Source organism: Cottoperca gobio, chromosome 1 (genome assembly GCF_900634415.1).
Source record: "Cottoperca gobio chromosome 1, fCotGob3.1, whole genome shotgun sequence".
In the NCBI taxonomy this organism is placed as follows: Eukaryota; Metazoa; Chordata; class Actinopteri; order Perciformes; family Bovichtidae; genus Cottoperca; species Cottoperca gobio.
The window spans coordinates 5,571,813-5,598,107 of record NC_041355.1 but is presented as its reverse complement, the minus strand read 5'-3'; the positions used below and the strand labels follow the sequence as shown (position 1 = coordinate 5,598,107).

Here is a 26,295-nt window from a genome sequence, read left to right as displayed (position 1 = left end):
ACATACCGTCTCTCACACACGTGCAAGAACTGTGAAGAGCAGACACATCCCCTCTCATGTTCAAGTGAGATCATGTTACCCATGTCATTAATAGGTCTGTGTGTGTGTGTGTGTCTGTGAAAAGGAAGTGGTTGGCATAATCTACAACACATTTGTACACTTCTCCCCTCAGCAGTGTTTGGTGAAAACAGTGCTGCTGCTGCTGCTATGAAATGTTATATATGCAAAATATTCAGCTCATAAATCTACATCCTATAAAAGAATCAGATAAAAAAAAATATATATATAATAAAGTTATATATTAGAGAAGTTTCAAGGCGAGTTTTCATTACTTGAATGAATAAACAAACGCAGTTCATGCCAGATTGTCAATGATAGTATTTTCAGTGAATCCTGGGGATGACTGGGAAAGTAAAAAACAACCAGGCAGAGTGGAGACAGGTCAGCTTAAGTTCACCAGCGCACAGGTGCACGTCCATCAAAGTAGAGAAGAGATTAACTGAACTGAGAAAGAAAGAACATGCTTAAATAGATTTTAAAACACAAGGTGGAGGTCCCGAAGCCTACGAATACATAGTTTTGGATAATATTGTTAACTATAGAACACATATCATAATGGTAACAAGTTCTTTATTTCTCAGGCTTCAACAATGCACATTTAAATATGTATAAATAGTAAATCTCACTATTAAAAAGTACAAATGAGATATAGAAGATATAGTTCTATAGAGGTAATGTAGTAACGTCTCGTGTCTAGAGTCTTGGATGAAATGTATTTGTGAAGCCGATTACATTCTAACAATACAGTAATACCAATAATAAAACTACAAAATCTGGTTTAAAATTCCAGTTGCAGCCGGGATAAATTAGTTTTTGTAATTTATTCAAATCATCTTGATTAAGCATGTTGGAAGCTCCTTGAATAATTCAACACAAAAGTGAAGTGGACAGTCACTGCCCTGCCTCTTCACCTCAGTCAGCGGCTGATTACTGTAAGTCACCCATTTTCCAGTTATATCAATCATAATCCTCATGACCTGAGACCATTGGAAATAGGATTACACCAACACACACACACCTACACACACATATTCTGGGAAGACTCTGATTATGGTTGTGTAGGTGTGTCACTTCATGGTGGGTCACACAGACGACTAATGTGCCTGTAATTCCTTTAACATGACAGAAATGAGGCGTCTTAACATCTATCACCGCATTGTTACTCAGCAGGGAGTGTGTAGGTGAGTGAGTGTGTGTGTTTTTTTGGTATGTGGGGCTGCTGTCCGTGTGCACAATTTGTGTAAGCTTATTAGCAGCAGCACTGGTCAGTGGGGGAGATTGAGGTTAGTCTAAGCCCTAATCCTCGTGGACCGTAGGCTTATTACCCTGCAAGCACAACACAATCCTGGCTCCGCCCCTCCGAGAAAGACACACACACACACACACACACACACACACACACACACACACACACACACACACACACACACACACACACACAGACGTCGCAACAGCACACTTTCTTCCCTGCCTCCCTGTTTACTGCTCGGCTCCATCTCAACTCTTCCTCTATCTGTCTCTCTCTCTCTCTCTCTCAGCAGGAGGGCAGAGGAGGAGTCGGAGGAGTCGGTGCGCCCTGTTGAGTAGCTTCCCAGTCGCCATGACAACCTCACACCCCACCATCTCCAGAGCTATCCTCCTGTTGCCACGGTGACCTCATCCCGTTCCGTCTCCGCACCGCTTGATGATCCGGATTGGGTGAATAAAGGAGAGCAATTACGGAGTGCCGTCCCCTTTCCCTGAAAACAGCTTGTGGATGGGACAGTGGCTCACAGGCGGGGGTACGGATCGGAGGACAGGAAGGTGCGGCGCGCTGGGAATGCTGTAGGAGTAAAACTGGGGAGCGTTGCCTGGAAACAGCATGCCAACACAACAGATAACTGTGGTTCCGACCAAGGACACAGCCAGCAACGGCAAGAGCACTACTCGCTCCAAAGACAAAACTGAGGTTAGTTTTTAACCTCTTAACTCTGTTGTTGAGCCTCTGAGGCTCCATGTTTCTTCTCAGGCTCCATGTTTCTTCTCAGGCTCCATGTTTCTTCTCAGGCTCCATGTTTCTTCTCAGGCTCCATGTTTCTTCTCAGGCTCCATGTTTCTTCTCTTTATTTGCAGTTAAGGCTTCAAACTAGTGTAACATCGGGGAGATTACATAGATTTAAGATTCCAGCTTTATGTTGTCAGAAAGGAGAAGTCATTTAATTGGTCCTTGAGCATTCATCTTGATGACTGTCGGCGAGGTTGCGTGTGTGTGTGTGTGTGTGTGTGTGTGTGTCAACCTCCAGTATCAGCTTAGAGTCTTACTCACACATACAGTACATGCATGCACTCAGCAGCCTTTTATAACTGTTCCCTCACTTGTGGTTTGATGCTTTCTGGTGCATCTTCTGTAGAGCCTGGCATCACATCACATCATGGAACATCATCAAACATCATGGAACATAATACGTCACGTCGCATCACTTCCCCTCATATTACGTCACATGCACAAGGCTACAAAGTGGTTTTGTCTGAGAGCCTTCAAAGTAGACAGAGTTAGGGACTTATAGCAGGTAGAACCAAGGTCATCATGGCCATACATGAACTAAAGAGTTGAATTCTTCTGCAATTATATAGTTTACAAACTCATGCAAGTGGTCGGATAGTTGCTGACGAGTTATTTTGTGTATATTCGGTCTCTTGATTCAAATAAGAATGAATTTTGCTGTTCTGTATTGGTCGTGCATGCACTCGATAATAGCTTCACTATGAGTCTCTGACGTCAGTAACTGTAGTATAAAATGGTTTCACTTCTTTATTTTCAGCATAATATTCTCAAGTAATGTTTTTATTACCCTGCAGTGATCACAAGACCTGCATTACTTGTAACTAGAGGTCTTCATGGGTCCAAAAGTTAATACTCAGACCCGTCTATTATTTGAAAACAGGGACCCGGTCCCGTGCAGACTCGAGAGAAGTCGGACCCGAACCCGGCCGGCCCCTGGAGACACAGACCTGATAGGCATCGATTTCACAGCTGATTGCTATTAACAAGTTAACGTTCATTTACAAGTTGTCAAAACAAAACTTACCTCATGTTACAGCAGTAGCTACTCCTCTGTGTCTGGCCTTGATGCATATCATCCATCCGACTTGACAAGAACGTTGGTCAAATACATCCAGGGTTTTCTGTTATTCCTCTCTTGCTGATTGACACAAACAGCGCGGCTAATCCACTCGTTATTTCAGCTTAAAGATTCACTTGCTGTCACGGTGACAGATGACAAATGCGACACGTTTCGAATCAGCTTTTTAAGTTCTATTGTGCATCAAGCACAATAAACGTAACTTCTGACTGTTTGCCGTGTTCAACTACAGCATAATAACGATTGCTTGTTGCCACGGCAGTCTGACCTCTGCTCTCTGAAAAAAAAAGCAGTTCTTGTTAGTTTTCAAAACTATCTAAATTAAGTTAAAGCAATAAACCTGAAGCAAAACCATGAAATCAAGAGGGCTGTTTCCAGATCCTTTCAAAGCGTTCGGGTGGAACAAGTTGTATACTTATTTAGGGGAACTAACATCATGAGAGCACGGGACATATGAGCTTCCAAACATATATCACGGGAAGGTAGGAACCAGCCCGAGGAGAGATTTATATATATATATATACAAACGTTGATCAGCTGTTACACTTGCTCACATACCCCAAATTCTGCACCACCACAGGCTACATGTCTTTGGTTTGTATAACTTCAGTGGTTATACATTGAAGTTTTCAATGGACCTGTAAAATGTTGTTTTGCATGTTTCAGATCATTTACTACAAATTACTGATAATTAAATCAATTTTAAAAATCTTTCCTACAGCTCCAGGCATTCATCGGGTTCTATTAATATCCATAAGATATAAAACATATGAATGAGCAGACTCTTACACTTTTCTGTTATCCATCACAGTCTGAGTCGATTTTCATACTGGACAGAGAGGAACGGAAATCAATGGCCGTCTGGACCTGGAGAAAAAATACTTTTGAAAATCTAAAGAACTATGCAGCCTGCCTTTGAAAATATAAAAAAAGTTACATTTATAGGATTCATAGATAAAGATCTAACTTGCACTGATATGGTCCTTTAAACATCTCAAAGCTGGAGTATTAAAACATATAGCTGAATATGATCGAAAACAAATATCTGTAGAAGTATCTTCCATCTATTTCTCTGCTAGTGTACATTTCCTAACCCTTATTTTGCTTATTTAACTAACTTATATTTTAAGTTATAAAGAAATACTTTGGATTTTAAACCAAGTGTTAATGTTCTGTAAAACATGATTTAACCAAATATGAACGGTGCAGCTGCAGCTTCATGGTTGGTTGTCTAAATGTGGCTGTAGGTGTTTTTTGATCCTGAGCCAGAGAACTAAAATATAGCTCTCGACCAAGAAACATCACTTAATCCCCTCTGCACAAACATGCACAAGTCCACACAAAGACTCACCAAAGATATTAAACTCATACATTTATGGGAATAGATCATTTGAAAGTCTGAGTATGATTATTCACTGGACAAATACTACACACACTTAGAACAGTTCAAACAGATCTAATTGGCTTTGTCATACAGGGAAAGTAGAGAGACTTGGATACCAACGCATAGATAGCAAGTTCAACTTTTGTTTCATTGATTCCAAATGTGCCGGTCTCGGCCCAATGAGTAGGATTTGTCAGTTGATGGTTTGTAAAAACCTGTAATGCTGTAATAATAGGATGTTATGAGTAAAAGACAAAAGCCCACCTCAGATTTTCTCTGCTGTAACAACACCTGTTACATCAATCTCTCAACTAAAGGATGATATAGGATATCCTGAGTAATCTTCTCATCTAGCTGTGAAAAAGCATTATCATTATATTTCTGAAGAATAACACTCAACCATCCTGCTTTAAATAGTCCTCTGCAGGCCACTGTATGCATTTGGCATTCATGTGCTGGTGAAATTTTCTGACAGCCAGTGCATATTAAATGCATCATTTTAGTTTGTCAAGGGGAAGAGGATGTACGACATATAAGGCCATTTGTTTTAATCTCAGGTTTTTGACATCTAGAGCTTTATATTAGCACATAAATGCCCCACATGGCCGTCAGACTTCTGTACACCTTTTTTAAATTTTATTTCAAATATTTTTATTGTGAAAAGTTGGATTCTCATCATACATGGCATCCAGATAAGCATGCTTCCCTTTTCTTTCACAGTATACAATATCCGTGATATGGACAACTTATCAATTATCAACAGAAGAAATGGTTTTCACATCACAGAGTGAGCAGCTGAGTGGCCCCGACCCACGATCCTCCCCAGGAGGGCTACCTAATGTTGCACGCAGTTAAGGTTATATACACATTTTGAGTTATTTGAGCACTTATAATGAATGACTGATCTGTCCTGTTAAACTACCAACATTACAAACATGTCCTACACATGTGTCCTCCATGTAGTCTAACACCCAGAGGAGGCTGCGCAGTGTTTGCTTTGACTCCACGCAGGACTACTGGGTTATACCTGGCAGCAAATCCCTTGATCAGCTTAGACGCTGCAGTCTTGTACTGTCAGTCTCTCTTATTTATTTCGCTGAGTGTACTCACAACTCTGTTTGTGTGTGGGTTGGTTCAGGCAAGCTCTGTTTTTTTATATGTCAAGTAAAAAATAAATACAGAAGCCACCCACATGAAATGTTACAAACATCAACTTTGAACTGTGTCCTGTAAAATACATAAAGCTTATAACTTTCATACTGCTACAAACAAACATTTTACAAACAAACATCTAACATGTATTGAAAACTATTTAAATGTAGATTTTAAAGTTTTTTACTGCTGTTTTCTTTCAAAATGATCCTGTGTGTTAGCATCAAGGCAATCAGAGCAGCGAATTCAACTAATTCTATCAAAAGATCAAAACAATGAACTGATCCTACAATTATTATCTCTATAGTCAAAGCGTTATCATATTCCTCTCTTCCATAGACCTCCATTTCGTTCAAAGCGAGGACGAAATGTTCCTTCTCGATGAAGAACATACACACTGCAGTTTATTTTGAGTCAATCCCACATTAACCGTCCTGCTGCTGTAAACACATATTAATTAATGGGTGGAAATTGTCACTCATTGTGTTTGAGTAACATTTGCTGAAATACTAGTGTCGAGATTGTAGTTATATTTATATTATATAAGTATAGTATATAGTATATGTTTAGACGGTTTTCTTTTAGTTCTAATTCTGTTTTTATTTAGAGAGTACATCATATTTTGACAGTTTGCATCTCAGACTTTCCCTCTTTTTTAACATACAAATAAACAAAAAGAAGAATGTACCCACAAACACACACACACACACACACACACACACACACACACACACACACACACACACACACACACACAGCAAACAGTAACCTTTCCTTTTTAAGAAAAGTTCTTAAGAAGTTATAGTTCAAACAGTTAAATGATTACCTACATTTCAGCTGCATATTTGAGAAGTTTCAATCCGGCTTCCTTCCTCACAGCACTGAGACAGCACTAGTTAAAGTTGTAAATGACCTGAAAATGAATATGGATGACAAGAAACTCTCAATCTTAGTATTTTCAGACTTCGATACGGTCCATCATGACATCCTTGTTAACAGAATATATAATTGTGTTGGTCTCTGGCTCAGTTCTATATTGGTTTAGGACTTATTTGTCCTGTAGAGACTATTTTGTCTCCCTTGGGGACCATTCCTCGGCTAACACTAGCATAACATGTGGGGTTCCTCAAGGCTCCATTCTGGGACCTGTGTTGTTCAGTCTCTATACGATGCCACTGGAAGAAATCATCAGAGAACACATACATTGTCATAGCTATGCCGATGATACACAACTGTACATCTTCTTATCACCATATGACATCAGCCTTTTGATAAACAACTCAACTCAATGCATTGATCATATCAACTTGTGGATGTCACATACGTTTTTGCAACTAAACAGAGATAAGACTGAGCTTCTACTTATCAGAGCAAAAGCCAGAGAGAGAGATGCTGTGCTCAAAGTACAAATCCCTGGTGCCAAAATCCAAGCCCCTAGCAAAAAGCCTTGGCATGCTGCTTGACCCGTATTTGAACTTTGAATCTCACTTCAGTAATATCACAAAAACAGCTTTTTTCACAACCTTAGAAGTATTACTAAAGTGAAACCGTTTGTCTCCAAGGCAGATACTGAGAGACTTATGCACGCTTTATTACCAGCAGGCTTGATTACTGCAATGCTCTACTTTCTGGTCTTCCTAAGAAAGCTATAAATAAGCTACAGAACCTGCAGAACGCAGAAGCACGTGTACTGAGCAAGACCAGAAAGATAGAGCACATCTCACAAAGTCCCTTCGTTGGTTGCCTGTCAATTTTTTATTAGATTTTAAGACCCTTTTAGTAGTGTTCAAATCTCTCCATGGACTACTAGCGCCTGAATACCCCAAGATCCCTCAGGTTCCCTGAAACTGGTCTTTTAATTATTCCCAGGGTAAAGACAAATACAAGGTCTTCAGATACATATCTTTTTATTTTAGCATTCTCTTTTTCTTAATCCACTAAAATATATAATAATCAAAGCTATGTTTATTGCATTTTTGTTTCTTGTATTGTTGTATTTGTGTGGTATTGTTAAGCACCTTGGATTGCAACTTGAACGAAAGGCACTATATAAATAAATAGAATTCTTCACTCCAGACAGTTGGCAGGTCATCCGGCTCGTCCCCATCGCATGTTCAGTGTTGGGGACTAATGTTCACACATAGCTCATATAGAAATCAGCACCTCTTCACAGTAAAGACAGCTAAAGCTGGAGGTGTGTTTCTGCCGTCTCTGTGACAGACAGATTTAATCCCATAATGCCAGGAACATGACCTTTGTGACCTCAGGGTGAAAGGCAACTGAAATAAGTGATGCTGTAAATCTTGATTTGACAAGGACAAGAAGAAGAATTGCTCCATCTAAGTTTGATTTTTCTAACTGGCTTTCCCAAAACAGATAAACCACTGTGACCAATGTTGGAAATAAATGATCTGGACTGTTTTATGACAAATTGGGATTTTATTGTGATTTTTGGGTCAATATAACTTTGATTTGTCAGATATTTACTCTACTGAATCACTCGAAGACATCTCTGTCAGGTTATTTGATCCTTTAATAATTCCTAATGCATATTTAGTTATAAAGGGTTTCATCCATATGTGTCACTTGTAAGCCGACCTTGTTTGAGAGTGTGTATTGCATTCAGATATCCATATATTCTTTAGTTCATGGTGTTCCATCAGTGTCAATACTCCTACACAGAACCGTCCACTGGTTACTAAAACTTGTGTAAGAAGCTGCAGGCAGGAAATGAGGCCACAGATGTCTGAGGGTTGAGTTCAAGATCTGCCGGTTGAGTTTGGTCATTCGGCGCTCTGGGAAGTCCTAGAAAAAGTGCTATTAGTTTGCTTAAAATAGATACACATTGCATGCAGAGCAGCATTATATCCACTTAGAGAAGGACGGCCAGGTAATAGGATCGGCTGGCTTTAGCTCGGGTCACAATGAAATAACAAGGACACGTGGCCACATGTGATTCCTGACGCTGACTCTTAACCAATCAGAACACAGAACAACAATACTAGAACATGTACTCGAACAAGAACGTGTGGGTGATGTTTAGTTTAACTATGAGGCTTTTGATTTCCATGATGTTCCATCTTTAGCTACTTGAACAACACAAAACTTAAGGAATGATCCCACATTTCTCACATTTTACTTATTTTAGGGGGCCTTTTTTTGAGAAATAACATTTTAAATCTAGTTTGAAAAGGTAACATTGGCTCTGTACAGTTTCTGATGTGAAAATCATGTTTGAGTCTGAAGCAATCGGTTGATTAGTTGAGAGAAATCGCTGGTTTGAACACTTCAGGCTGCATTGCCATGTGACCTTAAAGCATCGCATACATCTCTGTGTTCTCTAAAGATTTTCCGTCTCTCCTCCCTGCAGGGGAAGAAGGCCCCCGGCCAATCAGGGAGTCGATCCAGCAACATCTCCAAGGTAACCGCTGAATATAAGAGAGCTTAAAGGGTCAATATCAAGGTCAAAGTTCACAGTGTTTGATAGCATTGTTTACCCAAGCAGAATCTGATGTGCTAATGCTGGAAGTGTTACTAACCAATCAATACAAGGTGACTCTAAGTGCATAATGTTTTATGACTCTTGAGACAATAAAATGTGCTTTAAGCTCCCCTTATTAATATTTTTAAATATTAACTATGAATCAAATGACTGTGTGTAATGTGGAAGAGTTGCTCATAGTAATAAACCCACAGAGAATCAGCACCTGTAGCTCAACAGGACACTCAAGCTTGTAAGCATCTTTAGAATTGTTTTGGATTCACTACCAGCAAATTAGCATTTTCATCAGCAGCTTCTTATACAAAGAAACGCTCAGATAAACCTTTCAAGATTCTTTATTGTCATTACCTTAAAAGACACTCGGCATACATTGAAGAGATATGTCAAAATAAGGAATGCTGGTGCTACTTGGTGGCTGCTTGATGGGTTTGTGCTAATATGTTATCAATACTTTATAAGTCCATAATATGTCAGGGCTTCGGTTATAAAATAAATAAATGAACACCACTTTAAGATCGTTCCTGTTTGTGGTTTATCATTCATATAAATCTTTGTTTTGATTATGTGGTAATGTGGTTGATTGTTGTACTTGCGTAGCAACATGGAAGCTAATTTGAGGCTGTTGGTTGTTTCAGGCCAGCAACTCTACAGCGGGTCCAACAACAGCCTCGAGAACATCCATCACCCCGTCTTCTCAGGACATATGCAGGTGAGCCAGTTGTCTCTTTAAGCTTTACACAGAATTACAGAAAGTTCCAGACGGATGTCCTTTGAATACCTACAACAACAACAAAACTCTGAACAAAGACAAACACTGCAGCTCGAGCCACAGCTCTCTTTGAGATATTAACATGCACAGTTTAAAGCTTCTTCTCCACGAAGCGTGACACTAAGATTTAATTAGTGTCACGCAGTCTCCGTGCTGTCGTTTCAAGGCTGAAAGGACGCCATGTTTTATAGCAGTGTGGACAGATGTGATGAATGCGAGTGAGTGGACCACAAAGCATGCTCAAATAATTTCATATTCACCGTTTCACGTCCCATTCTGATTAAATTCTGAGAATTTATTTTTACTTTATTATGCAGTCATACATCATGTCCCATTTTTTTGTCTCTGGGATGTTATTTTTGCCGTAACCATCACAAATGACATATCTATCCCGCCAACATAATTTCCAGTCAACACGGAAGATGGTGGGAGTTTCTAGGTACTGCTCATTTAATAATTTTCACATTGATCAGACAAATATTCAGAAATAAGACTTATTGTTTCTGTTGACTAACGGAAACCTGTAGAGCTGCATTTCATCCACAGGTGGGTATTTGTCTGACTTATAGGAATATAACATTCTTACCTACAAATCATTAGCTCTATTATTTTTTCAACAGACCTAATTGAATCAATATATCAATATATATGAACAATTATTTTTAAATATTATCCTAAAATCAGCTGCCTCTGGAGGCCAATTCACCTTCATTGTATTGAGGTGGAAGCAGAAATCACAGAGCTGCTCATATAAAGACAAAACATTCAGCACTGTGAGATTAAATACTGTAATCTTTTGTAGTTGTGACCATTATCAGCCCATTTCTTTAGTTAATGTCATCACATGTTCATGTTTTTCATTTTGTTTCATCTTTTCATTTGTACACATCTTCATCTGTGTGTGTGTGTGTGTGCGTGCGTGTGTGTGTGTGTGTGTGTGTGTGTGTGTGTGTGTGTGTGTGTGTGTGTGTGTGTGTGTGTGTGTGCGTGTGTGTGTTCATCTCCAGCCAGCTGACCCATTTAGAGGAGAATGCTTCTGAATTGCACAAACACGATAAGCACACACATACCTCTGTGATGACCGTCAGCAGCACACCTGTGGGCTCGTCAGCTCAGGCCCAGAAGAAGCAGGTGAAACGTCGCCACCGCCGCAAGCGGAACAAGCAGCAACACCGACTCTGTGGAGACCAATGGCAAACAGGAGCAGAGCGACCGCAGCCTCAGCTCGGACCGCAGCGAGCAAGGGGAGAAGAGGGAGCGGTCTGCCAGGAACCGGAGAGAGCTCCCACCTCGCCTCCGCTGCTCGGGGGCCCCGCAGTCAGACTCCACTTCTGGGGAGGAGGCGAGCCGTGAGGACCGCAGCTGGAGCAAAGAGAAAGCCCGAAGAGTGCGCCGCCGCAGCGGGAGCAGCCGGGAGAGGGATGGAGCAAACGAGGGTAAAGGCAGGGGAAGGTAAAGCAGAGATGATGGAGCTGCAGTCAATGGGCTCAGATGAAGGGAAGGAAGAGCAGCCGCTGGTGGAGGAGGAGAGCGGAGGCCTTAAGAAGCGCCACGGCAGCAGCCGGGCCTCGAGGAAGAGAGGCGGCCACGCTTCACAGAGGGAAGGCTCACACAGCAGAGATAAGGAGAAGAGCTACAAGTCAGGCAGCTCCTCATTGTCCGAGGACGACGAGGAGCTCATCACCAAGAGATACCAGGAGAAGGGGTCAGGGGGTGGGGACATGTCAGCGCCTACACAGAACAACTGCGGTACGAATGGAGGCACACTACGACAATACTCTGATGACTCTGAGCCGGAGGTCTGCAGGTTAGTGGCTGCTTAGAGGCCTTATGTGAGAGAAGGTCTGTGCAGTAATCATCTATCGATATCAGTTTCATAAAGCAACTTCTCTTGGTCAGGAATGCATTTAACTTTATCAAAATAATCTTCTAATTTTCTGTCATTGAATCGACCAATCGCTTCAGCACTACTTGTACATTTTCATATGTTTCGAGAAGGAAAATCTTACTTTCTAAAGTAACTAAAGCTGCCAAATAATTGTAATGGAGTAGAAGTATAAAGTGGCATGAAAAGAAAGCACTCAAGTAAAGTACTAAGTACGGAATGTACTTAGTTACATTCCACTACCTCTTATGTGTGTGTACTGTATGTTTATTTTCTCTCTGTGTGTGTGTGTGTGTGTGTGTGTGTGTGTGTGTGTGTGTGTGTGTGTGTGTGTGTGTGTGTGTGTGTGTGTGTGTGTGTGTGTGTGTGTAGGATCTGCCATTGTGAGGGGGAGGACGAGTGCCCGTTGATAATGCCTTGTCGCTGCACGGGGAGTCTGAGTTCCGTCCACCAGACCTGTCTCAACCAGTGGATCAAATCCTCAGACACTCGCTGCTGTGAACTCTGCAAGTTTGACTTCGTTATGGAGACATCACTCAAACCTTTACGCATGGTAGGCACACACACTCGTAAATCTCAAATCACAGCTATAAACTGGGATCTACTGTCCGGCTGTAATAATGAACATATATCTCTCTCTCACCCCCCTCTCTCCATCTCCATCCCTCCATCTTCCAGTGGGAGAGGCTACAAATGACAAAGGGCGAGAGGAGAAAGATCTTCTTTTCGGTGTTGTTTCACCTGATAGCAATATTGTGTATGTTGTGGTCGGTCTACGTTCTGGTAAAGAGAACCATGGCAGAAATCAGACTTGGGAAGAACGGTGAGTACTTTACCCCGATCCCTCTCTCACAGTCCAGAGACACGCAGAGTGTTATGATGCATGGCAAATTAAAGGTACCATGGGGAGTTTTTAAATTGTAAAACGTCATTGTGACGCATTGCCTACATCCATAAGTATTTACATTTACTTACATTATTTTGAAATATTTATTTATTTGACACATGTGCAGTAGAATGCATTGTGGCTTCCTCTTGAGGCTAAAAAGGCTCGAGTACAATAAAGAATCAGAATCAGAAATACTTTATTGATCCCCCGGGGGGGAATTGGGTTACGTTACAGTTGCTGGTATTCTAAAATAGAAATATATATAAACATAGAGAAATTAAAAGAGAATATTAATATTATGTGTGTTGTGTACATCTAACACAAATAAATTGATATAAAAATAAATAGATTTGTAAAACAAAAGTATATATATACATGGTAAATAAATAATAATGGTAAAAAAGGATCCATGATTAAGTGTGTGAATAGGAGTAAACATACTAATGATGATATAAACTATCAATATGTATTACTGCCCTCTGCAGAAATTGTATCACATCCCGTCACCTAATAAAAACCAGTACCAAGTGCCATTGATAAATTACACGGTTGCGCCCCCTAGTGGTCAAACACTCCTCAGGGTACCTTCAAACCTTTCACCTGTTGATCTTCACACCTGTCAGACTCTGGTGACGTGTTTTTTGAAGATACATTCCCTGTGTAGTCACTCATCGTTTTCATGTTTTCTCTAAATCTAGTAAAACTAGTGTGTGTGTGTGTGTATTCAGTTTATAAACGTAATGTGATCGTCATCCCCACGTGTCTCTTAGTCACATGGTTTTAGACATCTTCAATGTTCTTGAGTCACATTCATTTGTCATTTTGAAGCATATTGACACAGACAAAGACTTAAATCATACCATGTGATCTCAAAATGAAGTAGTTTTGTAATAAACTAAACTTTAAAAAGACACATTTAATTGATTTGTAGATGTTTTGTTTATGATCATGTTAGGACCTGCAACCCGTAAAAAGAATCAGGTTGTTTGGCTAAACTGCATTTATGACGACAAACCACATTTTTTATCAAAATATCCAACTTTTCAGTTGTTGGTTGGAAAATAGTCTGACGTAGATGATCCATCAAAGTGAACACATACACATGTTTTTATTAAAAACTGAAGATTCCAGCTGCTGCAGGGTAAACCACAGTTAAAGAAATCAAAGATCCAGCACACATCACGATAGTATGGACGCCATTTTAATAACAGGTTGCATTAAAAAACTAATCATTTTACATGTTGCTTCGTCAGATTCTCTAATAGTTGTTTTATGTAATCTGTGGATATTTGATTTCTTTTGGTTTACCCATGTTTTTATGTTATGGTATGATCTTAAATCACAGTAAGACGGTTATGTTATCATCACATGGTAATGCAGTTGAGAACAGTGTTTTTTTTTTATTCCAGAGCTACAGTAAGTTCAAAAACAAAAACAAGATTTGCATATGTACCGACATAAACTGAAGAAATAAAAAGATGCAAAGGCTTTCTTGTCATAGGCACGGTTAAGGTAGGAAATAATAGATGTGAGGAATATATATATTTTAGGTTAATGGGCTAAAACAACCAATGTTCTTTTAAGAAAATGTTCTGATAATGTTTCTCTAAGATAGCAGGTAGTTCAGTGTTTTACTGACACTTTGACAAGTCACATGATGGCCGTTACATCTTGATGAACACATTAACTTCAGTTAAAGTGAAAATAGACCCCTCAGGGCTTTTTGTTGTTCCTTGTTGTGTTTGTTGATGGTGTACAGAGGTGTGTGTTGTGCTGTGATTGTAGCGTATCTGTATTATCATCCTCATACTGTAGGACCTCAGCTTAGATAACATAGATGCAGTATGTTATAAAACACTTCATACATATTAAAGTGGCAATAGACAAGTTGTTTGTTTTACCTTATGATTATTAGGTAAATGTTGATTGCACAATGTAATGGCTGTAGAATAATAACACCATCGTCGTTAGATTGGTAATTCTCTCTGCCACCGGGTACGATCCCCCGGGACAATGAAGGCTTGACTTATGACGCAAAGCCGTGGAAAACAAAGTGCAGTGTGTCATGTGCAGTGTTACCAACTCCTTTCCAATGAAAGCATCTAGCCGTACATTCATTTACATAAAGCCTGGTGGTTGTGTCAGTTGCAGCGAGGGAGAGACTGTCTGTGCAACATTGTGAACGAATTGCAATCAATTATATTTTAATATATAATATATGTCTTGGTCTTTTCCTGATGGTCTGGATAAGTTGCTAAACGTATTGCTAGTAGTAAGCTCTGAGGAAAACAGAAAGGGATCCAGTTGTAGGAGTTGAAAAGTTGTCTAATGCCACTTTAATAAGCATTAATATATATGAATTGTATATAATAAATACTAGCATTCATAGGTCATAGGAATAAAGAGAAATTACACTCACTCTTGATTGCAGACGAATTATGGAGAGTTTCTCTTCTGAAGTACTATACGCCAAATGGTAAGCACAGCTCTGCACACACCACCATCATGATCCATCTCACGCCCTGCATGTTGACTAACAGGCGCTCTGTGTGTGCGTGTGTGTGTGTGCGTGTGTGTGTCTCAGGTATACTCGAGTGGCCCTTCTGGACGAAGCTGATTGTGGTGGCTATAGGCTTCACAGGTGGCCTCATCTTCATGTACATCCAGTGTAAAGTCTACCTGCAGCTGTGGCGCCGCCTCAAGGCCTTCAACCGCATCATCACTGTGCAGAACTGCCCAGAGAAAGACCTGCGCCACCCCCGATCCAGCACCCTGACCAACGGCAGGCAAGGAAATGTGGAGGTTCCCATCAGTCCGGCTCCAGAGGCACAGATGGACTCAGACATATCTGTGGAGGATGCGGTGGCGCCGGCACAAAACCCTGTCTGACCGATTGTCCACCCGCTCACAAAGAGTCCTGAATCACACAGTGTTCATCCAACACAGGCTGGTGTGAGCAGCGTGTGATTTCTAGACTTTGCTTTAGTGTTGTTCATCTCTGCTCCGTGATTACTGATCTGGAGACGCAAGAGACGGATTTGAAGTCCTTCACGGATCAAGGAAAACTGAAAGGCTGCAGTGACTTGGATGTGCAAAGTAACAAAGAATGTGGCAGGAAAGAAAAAGAGGAGGTGAGGAGATGTAAAGGAAAATAAAGCCATCAGCAGGAGAAGTTGTAAGGACTGTAGTTATGTAATATATTGAGTTGTATTCCTGTATGCACTGACATGAGTTAAAGGACACCCTGTGGATGCTACTAAAGGTCTCGGTATGCTTCAAACAACACGCTTTTACAACACGTGGTCGCTGAGCCTGCAAACAAAGGATTTTCGGATACTGTTAGAAGATACAAGCTCTTACCCACGGCTTTAAAGGCCGAGGGAAGGTTAGAAAAGACATTAAGACTAAAGTGTTCAAAGTTTTCCCACAATGCTACACTTATCTTAAACATGGGCTCAATTCTAATCTGGCACCTAGACCTTCTCCCTACACACTACCACGTTTGTGTGATTCTAAAGTGTACATTTACAGGAACTCTTGTCTAAATATCAGAGTTAAAAACAAGAAGATGTTCACAGAAGAAGAAATGCCAACAAAAGGGAGTTGTGACAGTCCCCTTTACCCGCCGGAGAGAGGGACGTTCATCCTGAAGCTTGCTGGTGGTGCACAAGACGTGATGCAGGAGGTCATACCTTCCTATTTCCACACCTGGGTTCATGTGGAAGCAGGTTTCAGATGCCGTTAGTCGACCCAACCAGCGCTTTCTCTGAAGCATACTGAGGCCTTAACTCTCCTTCTGGACAATCATGTGTTCAGACACCAAAGAGTAAAGATATAAGTAGAGAAACAATTATCTAAACAGTATATTTAGCTCAGTCTGAAATCTGAAAATGTAAAGTTTTTGAAAAAGCTGAATTTATTTATGATCATAGGAGTTTTCTTAAATAGAAAAGTAGCCCAGTTGTTTATGACATTTTGTTCTGACAGTTTGCAGCTTTATGGACGTACCGCTCTGCGAGGTCCAGATATGTATACATTGATGTAACTTGAGTTTTCATGGTTCCCATCCGTTAATGCGTTTACACTTGACACACAGTGAGAGCGGCTGACAAATCAATCAAAACAAAAAGAAGGCAACTGTTATTTACACTTGTCCACTTTTCTACGGATTTAATTTGGTTATTTATCAGTGTCGCAGCCCCCACAAGCATTAGAGCACTCAACATCTTTGACTAAACCTTTTCTATCTCTGATTGGATAAAACGGATTCAGGTTACATACCACTTATATTTGTTTGTGCAATAAACAATGAATGTAGAACCCCTCGCAGGCTGGTGTGGAGTTACTGAGCAACACTAAGAAGAACGGGAGGACAGGCAGATGAAAGTTTAGTTCCTCCATCTTTGAGAGTCTGGCACCATCTTCAGGACAGTTGTGGAGCAGCAGCAGCATCAGCATCCCCCCCCCCCCACACACAGGCATAAAAACACTTTCTATTAAGTCTTTGCTGCTCAGCTCCACAGTCAGTTATCCTGAATGGACGACCTCAGCTTTGAGCTACGGTCACTCGGGAAGAGTCTCAGTTTTAGTCCGACATCACCACCAAATCCTCCAGCTGCTCGTCATCCAAGTCATCTTCATCATCCAAGTCATCTTCATCATTCTTATTATCGTCTTCTGCGTCATCGTGTTTCTCATCTTCCTCAGTCTTTGTGTCCAAACCTTTGTTGGATACATTTCGCAGTTTAATATTTGGAAGTTTCTTCAGGTCCCCAGTCCACTCCCTGACGAAACAAAAGATCAACAAAGGTCATCAAAGGTCATCAAAAGGTCATCAGGAAGGATGTTCATGAATCATCACATGCTCAAAATGACAAGTTTCATTTAAATGTCAGTATTTTAGACTTTTCTTTATTAGGAAATTGACAGAAATTGAAACATCTCTGTACATGAAGGAAGTAAAGACTATGAAGACATATGATTTCATAATTTGCTTTAGGGCTGCAACTAACGATTATTTTCACTATCGATGAATCAATTGGTCCATAGAATATAACATATATATAACATTTCTCGGTCCAAAATTATGTCTTTAAATGTCTTGTGAATCCAAAACCCAAAGATATTCAGTTTAATATGATAAAATAGAGGAATGCAGGAAATCTCCATCTTTGAGAGGCTGAAAACAAATTTAACAATTAAAATCAATTATATTATAAATAGTTGCTTTTCTGCTGAATAATAATAATGGCCAATTCTCAAGAAGATAAACCGTAATAAAACAGATCAAACAGATTATTTCTACCCACTCACCTGAATGTTTTCAGATTTTTTGCATTTATGATGTCTGGGATTTCTGTGAAGAGGACAAAACAGGATCAAGAAGGATTTTCCAACACTGAATGTAGAGCATGTGTGTAGAGCATGTGTGTGTGTGTATTCATTCATTGAGGGGGACTCACCAAACCCGATGCCCTCATACTGCTCTCGCTCTCGCTCGACAGTCTGTTTGATGACAGCCTCCCTGGCGCCATGGAGACGACCCTGCCGACCTTTGATCCCGTTCATCAGCTCAATCTGCTCAAGTTCAGAATCAAACCTCTGGAGGTACCTACACACACGAGAACACACACACAAGCTCAGCAAAAAGACGACACAAAAGAAATGCCGCTCTGATATACATATAGTTAATTTTTTTATTTCTAACTTAAAATGATGAGTGGCAGAAACTAATTAAGATAAATTATAAGTCTTTGACCTTTCAACGATGTCACAGGCGTCTTTTCTGGTGTAAGCCGTCTTTTCTGGATCCAAATGTTCCTGAAACCACAACAGCTTCTCACCTGAGCGTTGAGAGAAAAATAAAAGAAAGATGCGGTGTTTGTATGCATAATATAAAAATGTGTAAATATCCTATTACATCATGTGAATGATAAACAAGCTTACCGATGCTGCTCAGACGCGTTGCTTTATCATTCTTATTCCTGCAGCATCAGAGAAAACAATTAAATGAAAGTGATCCGAGCAGTTAAGCACGTTTAAATACATTTAGGTTTGTTCATTTATATCGCAGCATTTTTTCAGAACACATTATTGTATGTGTCGTTAACGTAAAGGTGTTTTCATTCAAACAGATAAAGTGGGAAAATCTGCATTCTGATCTCTTTTTTAATTTCTCCATCAATACACTGCGTTTCATTTATTGACTTCATGTGAGCACGGTCTTTACATTTTTTATTATTTCCTTTATCTGATTACATTTTTATGAGTTACTTGGCCCTTTGTATTGCAAAGTCTTCTGATAAGTCAAATTATTTTAGTAATTGGACCAGTGACTGCAGACTTGCTGGATGTAGGTGGAAACGTAAGAGTATTTCACAATAATGTTAAAATATTTGCATTAGTATAATTTATAAACTTTGATAAAATAACGTAAAAAACAAGTCAGATTCCTCAGTATCAGTGGTGGACAGTTAATAAGTACATTTACTCAAGTACTGTAATTGTACTTTACTGTATTATTATACTTTAATTACATTTAATGCTACTTATACTTCAACTCATATATTTTACTTTTCACTCCACTACATTTGTCTGAATGCTTTCGTTACTTTGAAGATCAAGGTTTTATATACAAAATAAATATATGCTCATTTGATCAAACATGATACATTAAAGAAATTAATTATTAACAGTATAACATTTAAATTTAAATTAGCGTAATTTTGACCAGATACAACATAAAATGCGTTTTACGAAGGGATCAGTCAATTCAATGCCTAATGAGTTACTTTTACTATTTATACTTACTTTTATACATTGAGCTGCTAATACTTCTGTATTTCTACTTAAGAGAGATTTTAATGCAGAACTTTTACTCGTGGTGGAGTCATTTTAGTCATTCTAACCCTGAGGTTAGGGTTAGGGATACTTTTAGATTAAATAAAATATCTCAATACTTCTTCAACTACTGCAAATAATACAAAGTCCCCAAATTACAATTCTATACATTTGGAAAATAACATTAATCATGCACTGTATATGTTATATTTAACGTTACTGTTAACTGTTGTTTGTAAAGCAGATTATTTCTAACTTTTTTTTAATAGTTTTGACACCAGAAGTCAGTATTGCTCAAACGTAAGTAAGCTAATGTGCTACATCTAATTGGTTTATTTCTTATTTTCCTCACACCTCTCTTTCTTTCTCAGTCTGATTTCTTCTCGCGCGAGGTAAGCAGCTTTCCGGCTGTACGGGTGAACAACCTTCTCCGGAGCTTTTCCTTTTCCTTTTCCTTTCTGAGCCTTCGGCTGAAAAACAATAATAAATATTCAGTTTGCTTCTTACTAAAGTTACTGTAACCATTAAAAGTATACGGACAGACACAACACACCAGTCTTACCATTTTAACTGTTTGAAAACACGTGTAGGTCCTTCTCTGTTGACAGTCGTACCGGAAGTGGACCGGTCCGTCCTCATATTTTGTCCGGATGGGATGTGGAGAAAATACAATGGTTCCTATTTTTCGAAGAGTCACGAGAAGTCACAAGCAGCGATTAAATATACAAAATAAAACATTTTCCTTTTGCAAATGCATTTTCAGAATTAATTACTATGTTTTGTCGATGTCATAATGTATTTCTTTCTTCCAATGTGCCTTTCAGGATCTCAAGCATTTTTCTGAGAGGATTAACAAACATGAAAGCAGCACTTACAACACCTGTGTTAATCTGTGTGGGAAATATAATATAGAGCATTATGTAAAATTGTAAAATTGTGTGTCAATTTTTCAAGACAAATACAAACATATTATTATTCCATCACTTCATTTCTAAACATTGCAAAATACTTTACACATATGATTCATAAATAATTATGAAATCAGATAATCAAATAATTATGAAATCAGTAAAAGGTAACACAAATTATTAAAAGATGATCATCTCTACAAGTGTACGGAGTCGACGATACTGAACTGCCCAATTCAAGCTGCTTCAGTGAGATCAGTTCAGACCAGTCAGGCTCTTCCAGCCCCTCAGGCTCTGCTTGGTTTTTAAAAAGATCAGATATGAGGCGAGGGAACAAGCCCTGGTTTGTTTTAAACACTATCTCTTTTTAAATCAGGGAACAACTAATCACTTTAAAGCTGTGTGGATTGTATTCGTCAGTGGTATTACCCGAGATGAGGCAAACTCTTTCAGCAATAACTATTTTAGAATACATTAAGCTTAAAAGTATGTGAACACACAGACTGTCCACATACTTCTGTGTCATTTGATCCTGGGTTATTTTAATTATCATATTTTAGATAACAGAGTGCTGAAACTTTGTGGCAACAGTTTGGCGTCACAATACCCCCACGTTCACAAAGCAAAATCCATAAAGAAATTTCCCAGTTTGGTGTGGAAGAACTTGACTGCCCTGACCTCAACCCCATTGATCAAACAGGATGAATGATTATCGCTCAACATCAGTGCCTGACCTCAATACTGCTCTTGATGTTCTGAATGGGAGAAAATCCCTGCAGATGTCAATGTACTTAACAATAACATGTATGAGTGGCTTCACTTTTCTTTTGTGCAACAGGAAATTTCATGTGCGTCTGTGCTAATCTCTTCAGAACTCCTCAACAGAAGAAGAAAAAACACAAAAGAAAAGACACCTGATATCTTTCACTTAAGCAAATAAATCAAATCCTCACATTTTTATGGGGTACGATGATGTGCAGCGTTGGAAGAAGTACTTAAAACCTTTAAGGTTTAAGTAAGCCATGGACAAATTACTGAACAGGCCTACTCTGTTTGAATTTACTGTTAACATTTCTTGTTGGGAAGTCACAAAACAACCAAAAAGAGACACAAAACGATCAAAACGAGACACAAATTGACCACAAAGAGACAGAAACATTATATGCCACATAGACGTGGTGTACAACATCTGAAAGCTGTGAACCTGAAGGTTAACTTGGGATGCAGCTCAGCAATGTGTGTCTGCTACAGCCTCTGAAATCCAAAAGTTCGGCCTCTTAAAATTCTTTAATGATGCTGTGGCAGTGGAGTGTGGTTACGGCAGCGGCTGCTGGTGGAGGGATGGGAGTGTCTCAGCTGGAGATCCGACTGCTGGACAGAATCAGGTAATCAGTCAAATAATAAAAGTATGGTGGTAACCTGGTTCTGTCTCTTGCAGTAGGCAGAGTCCTGATGGAGAGACGTGTGTGACAGTGAGAGACAGCAGGTCTAGTGAAAGACCGTATTGACTGTTTTGTTCTGTTTGCCTGAAAGGCTAAGAGTGTCACAAATAAACCTGTTGTTAGTCACCAAACCTCCTTCTCCTTTTGTCATTCTCATCTGGGTGAGAGCAGGACTTTCTTACATTGTCACCTGAACATGGACAATGAAGGAAGAGGAAGATAAATAACAGGTTTCATTGTGTTTAATTGCTTTGTATGATATGTTTTGGTTCTATAAAATCTTCATCTGTAAAGCAACTAGTATCAGTTGTGAAATAAATGAAGTGAAAATTACAATATTTCCCTCTGAAGTATTGTGGAGTTTAAAGTAGCATAAAATAGAAATATTTTACTTTTCCACCATCAGACTCACAGAAATAAAGCAAGTGAGTAACACCTTGAAACAGACTGACTCAGTTCGTATGACGCAATTAGATCATCATCTATTGAAAGCGGCATGGTAGTCACACGTACTAAAATGACTCCTTTGTCACGGACGAGATTAATGAAGCAGAGATTCTTCAGAAAAACATCCTTTAGTTCTGCTTTTTGTTTTCTGGAGGATTTTAATGCTATATTATTTTAAAGCCAACAATTAAATTTGAAGCCAGCAATAAGTTCTGAAATCTCACACTTTATTATTCTCTTTAAGTTTATGGTGTGTATTTAATTCATGGTGATGCTTGTTCCAAATAACTCGGTGTTTTTAAAACAAAGCCGGTGTTAGTACAATGATCCTAAGAGACAAACGTGTGTGATAAGGTACTATGACTTTAAAAAAATGATTATTTATTGGGCTTTTTTTGCATTTATTGTAAAGTACAGCTGAAGACAGTCAGGATAGGGGAGAGAGAGGACGACATGCAGCAAAGAGCCACAATTTGGATTCAAACCCAGGCCACTGCGGTAAATACTTAGCTATAGCACATGAGCCGCACGCTCTGCCAGGGGAGCTACTGGGCGCCAACTAAGACATTTTTTCCACTTAGCCAACAAAATATGATTGATTGAACTTTGCAGGTGTGTAGTTGAGATCAAAATGAAGGTTGAGTTCAAAGATGGGTGTGGTCCGAGCAAGGTGGTCGGAAATGGGGAAGGGATCAATGGACCCCCAACTTTACGGCCCGGTGTGATCCCATTGCAAGATGTTCTCTAGTATTGAAGTTATATTTATTTCACAGGAAGTGACTTTTGTTATCACAGAGCACATCGTGTCTTGTGTCACTTTACCCTCCAGCCTGATTTTTCTCATGTAAGAATGACCAAATATTTCCTAAGCGTCTTCAGGCTTGTGAGAACTGACCACTAATATTCAGAGTTAGTGGCATGCGTTGGTTTTTAATGCCATTTGTGATGTCACAGTTGATAGATGAAGAGATAGTAATCTTTTCAAAGTAGGCCGACAGTCTTCATCCATTTACGATCATAACTGCTTGACTCTCAAATTCATGACTTTCTACCACAAAGTCTTGTGATGCTGTGCTCGTATCAAGACAACAAACAAATATGCTGCACATTTGCAGCCTCTGAGTTATTTTAAGCAGCAGCTCGATGAGAGATACCCGACCAGCTGGCCTTTACTGAGCTCACACACAAATTGTTTTTTCCTTCCTTTAAAGTTTGTTCAGCTTCCCCCTCGCTCTGCAGGGCTGCATACCTAACCGGCAGGAATGTGATTGTACTGCAGCTGAAGAGTCGTCAGACTTGTGGGGACAGGCACACACAGTCGATTGCATCACATCCGAGTGAGTCTGAGGGTGTGTTCGTGTGTGTGTATGTGTGTGTGTGTGTGAGGGAGGCTTTCTTTCTCTCCTTTCATTTAACATATTAAGTCAGATCAGGAAGTGTGATGCTGTGACAGTAGAGAAGGAAGCGGGCACACAATGGCACTATGTTTGCTTCTGGGACTGGTAGCATGAGAGGGCCGCGGGCGAAGACCCCTCTGCTGCTGCTGCTGCTGCTGCTGACCGCTCTGACGGGGACAGGTAGGACTGGAAGAGCTTCTTTAATCTCAACTCCACTTTCCTGTCTCCTCCCTGCTTTCTCTTGTTGCCTTTAGTCTACTTTCCTGACCTTGTGACTGTGAGTGAAACTTGCCTGGAATGAGTGTTTATTATTCGTACTGTGAAAAGTTGTATTAATGAATTAAAAACACCAGATCAGTTAAATAGCAAGGCTTGAAAGGACAAACAATTACAGTTACAGTTTGGCCTTATGTCACTTAAATACACTTTTTGTCAATACTATGCCATGTGTTGCGACTTAAACCCTCCTGTATTTCAAATTGATCTATTCTCTAAGGTTTTATAAAGCCAAGATCAGATACTGTACAGCATACACCCTTGTCTTTATAAAACTGGTCATTCCTCTTTTGTTGAAAATCGAGTACATTTTCTTGAGCAAGAGGAAGGTTTTCTCACAAAGTGACGAAGCTCTGTCAGGAAACAATTGCTCAACATGTTGAATATCTCCACCTACTCCTCGCTGTCCAGTAGGTGCGTTTTGCAACAGTTTAGATGCTGTAGCAACGGCTTGAACTCCTGCACACGGAAGTCTTGAGTTCCTGTATGAGCGACTGTGACAGTGACTCAGACGTTGTTTCAGAATCTAAACGGGTGAAATCCCTGCAGAAATAACGGTCTTCATTCACATGTGTGTGTGTGTGTGTGTGTGTGTGTGTGTTTCACTTTTAATATAAATGCTGCACATGTTTTTATTTTTAAGTTTTATTACCTTCTCAATGATAAGGCAGCGCCATGATATAAAGTAATGAGATGTGTTGAATTTCAGTATTATGCGAAGATGAAGATGATGGTGGAGACGCAGAATCTCAGATAGTAGACGGTGACGAGACAGACGTTGACCCAGAACCAGATGTTGGTGGTGATGAGATCACAGGTGAGACAATACATTTTAAAAAGCATTATACATGATGTGGCCAAAAGACTTCGTGGCTCCGATTTCTTTCCAATTTTCTTTTATTGAAGAAAAAATAAAGTGTTTTTTGTGTTTTTAAACAAATGGTGCAATACTGTATGATATATTCAGTGACATATGCACACATTACACAAGTAATTTAGAGGATTTAGAAGAAAACACATTAACTGCTATAGTCCAGATCCTTTAAAAATAACTTGAATGCTCAATGGTACCACTTTCTTTCTTTAAACTTGTTTTGCCTGTCTTTGATACAGTAGTTGATGGTGTAGAGATAGACACAAAGCATGGGGCAGAGAGGGGTGTAACATGCAACAAAGGCAGATAAACAGGATACAAAGTATATTATGCATTGTTCCTGGAAGAAGGCAGCATATTTAAATGTTTAGTTAACGCACATTAGTTAACATTTCTGTAAATGAGCCAGCTGGTTCATTTTCAACTGCAGTCCTTTATCGGGATGTTTCGCTGCCTAAAATATACAGACAGACGACAACAAGACACCATAAAGACAGCAACAAAACAACTCTTCTCAAGACAGGCAGAGCAGTAAGCATAGGACATAAATACAACAATCATGAAGGAGGTCCTGATGAAAACCCCACGCAGCACAGAGACACAACTCTAGACGGTTAAACCACATTGTTACAAAGTGCTCGTGAGAACACAGGCCATGTTGGTTTAATTTCACAGGTAAGGAGGATGTTACAGCATACAACGGTATTTTAGAAGGTAGTGTGCGTACACCTTTGTGGCAACAGTTGGAGGAAAGTTATTTCCTGTTTCAACATGGCCATGTCCCCTCCCTGCACAACACCTTGTGCATAATGACAACGTTTTCAAAAAGAGCTGCAACCAGTTTGTTTTGTTGATTTATTCTTTGATCAAATATTTAAAGATGTTAATCAAGATACTTTTTAAAGTTAGATTGTATTTTATTAGGGGGCAAAGCACCTTGTTTGACACTGACGTATTTTAGTATCAAAAATAGCCGTCACTGGAACATCTTTAATCGTAGAATATAAACTCTTTACTCTCTTTGTGGGTGTCGCAGGAAGAGAGGACAACCTGTGAAGGAGTTATAGTCAGTGAGCGGTTAACCGGAGCGGTGGCTGGTTACAGGGGATTGGTTCTTTTTAGTGGTGTAGATGAATAAGATTACATTACTGGGATATGCACAGATAATATGGTGCGAACAGAAATGAAAAACATCAGCATGTTTGCCTTAAGAGGCACGTCAGACTAACGTTATCTTCATCTCCTTTCACTGCACGCACAGCCTCCGCTTAATGTCATAAAGCCCGTTGTCAATAGAGTTTTTTCATCAGATAGATAGAAATAGCCAAAGATAGGATTTTGTTGTGAC

The 26,295-nt window shown here is 39.7% G+C and overlaps 3 protein-coding genes across 7 annotated transcripts in view; 2 read left to right on the top strand and 1 right to left on the bottom strand.

The window, feature by feature from the left end:
- The first annotated feature begins 1,639 nt into the window (after positions 1–1,639).
- marchf1 (membrane-associated ring finger (C3HC4) 1) lies at positions 1,640–16,006 on the top strand. 4 transcript variants are annotated; one of them, XM_029438896.1, is made up of 7 exons: positions 1,640–2,008; positions 9,089–9,139; positions 9,856–9,929; positions 12,247–12,427; positions 12,553–12,697; positions 15,195–15,239; positions 15,348–16,006. In XM_029438896.1, the coding sequence occupies exons 1-7, from the start codon at positions 1,922–1,924 to the stop codon at positions 15,650–15,652; spliced, it is 888 nt and encodes a 295-aa protein (XP_029294756.1). In that variant the 5' UTR covers positions 1,640–1,921; the 3' UTR covers positions 15,653–16,006. The 4 variants fall into 4 exon arrangements, with proteins under 4 accessions (XP_029294756.1, XP_029294766.1, XP_029294740.1 ...); XM_029438906.1 differs by lacking the exon at positions 15,195–15,239; XM_029438880.1 differs by lacking the exons at positions 1,640–2,008; positions 9,089–9,139; positions 9,856–9,929 and adding an exon at positions 10,982–11,796.
- Positions 16,007–16,656: 650 nt separating this feature from the next.
- On the bottom strand, positions 16,657–20,274 carry tma16 (translation machinery associated 16 homolog). The gene is made up of 7 exons (XM_029438918.1): positions 20,166–20,274; positions 19,958–20,073; positions 18,710–18,747; positions 18,522–18,606; positions 18,226–18,374; positions 18,077–18,119; positions 16,657–17,547 (listed from the first exon to the last, which is right to left on the bottom strand). Exons 1-7 carry the CDS (start codon positions 20,166–20,168, stop codon positions 17,349–17,351), a joined length of 633 nt encoding a protein of 210 aa, XP_029294778.1. The 5' UTR covers positions 20,169–20,274; the 3' UTR covers positions 16,657–17,348.
- Positions 20,275–23,803: 3,529 nt separating this feature from the next.
- The window catches only part of tmem154 (transmembrane protein 154), an 11,841-nt gene continuing 9,349 nt past the window's right edge, over positions 23,804–26,295 (top strand). The window contains exons 1-2 of one of the 2 annotated variants that reach the window (XM_029432630.1): positions 23,804–23,977; positions 24,783–24,890. In XM_029432630.1, coding sequence (XP_029288490.1) covers positions 23,884–23,977; positions 24,783–24,890 — 202 coding nt within the window. In that variant the 5' untranslated portion in view covers positions 23,804–23,883. The remainder of the gene's footprint in view (positions 23,978–24,782; positions 24,891–26,295) is intronic. The other variant, XM_029432704.1, reaches the window with a different exon arrangement.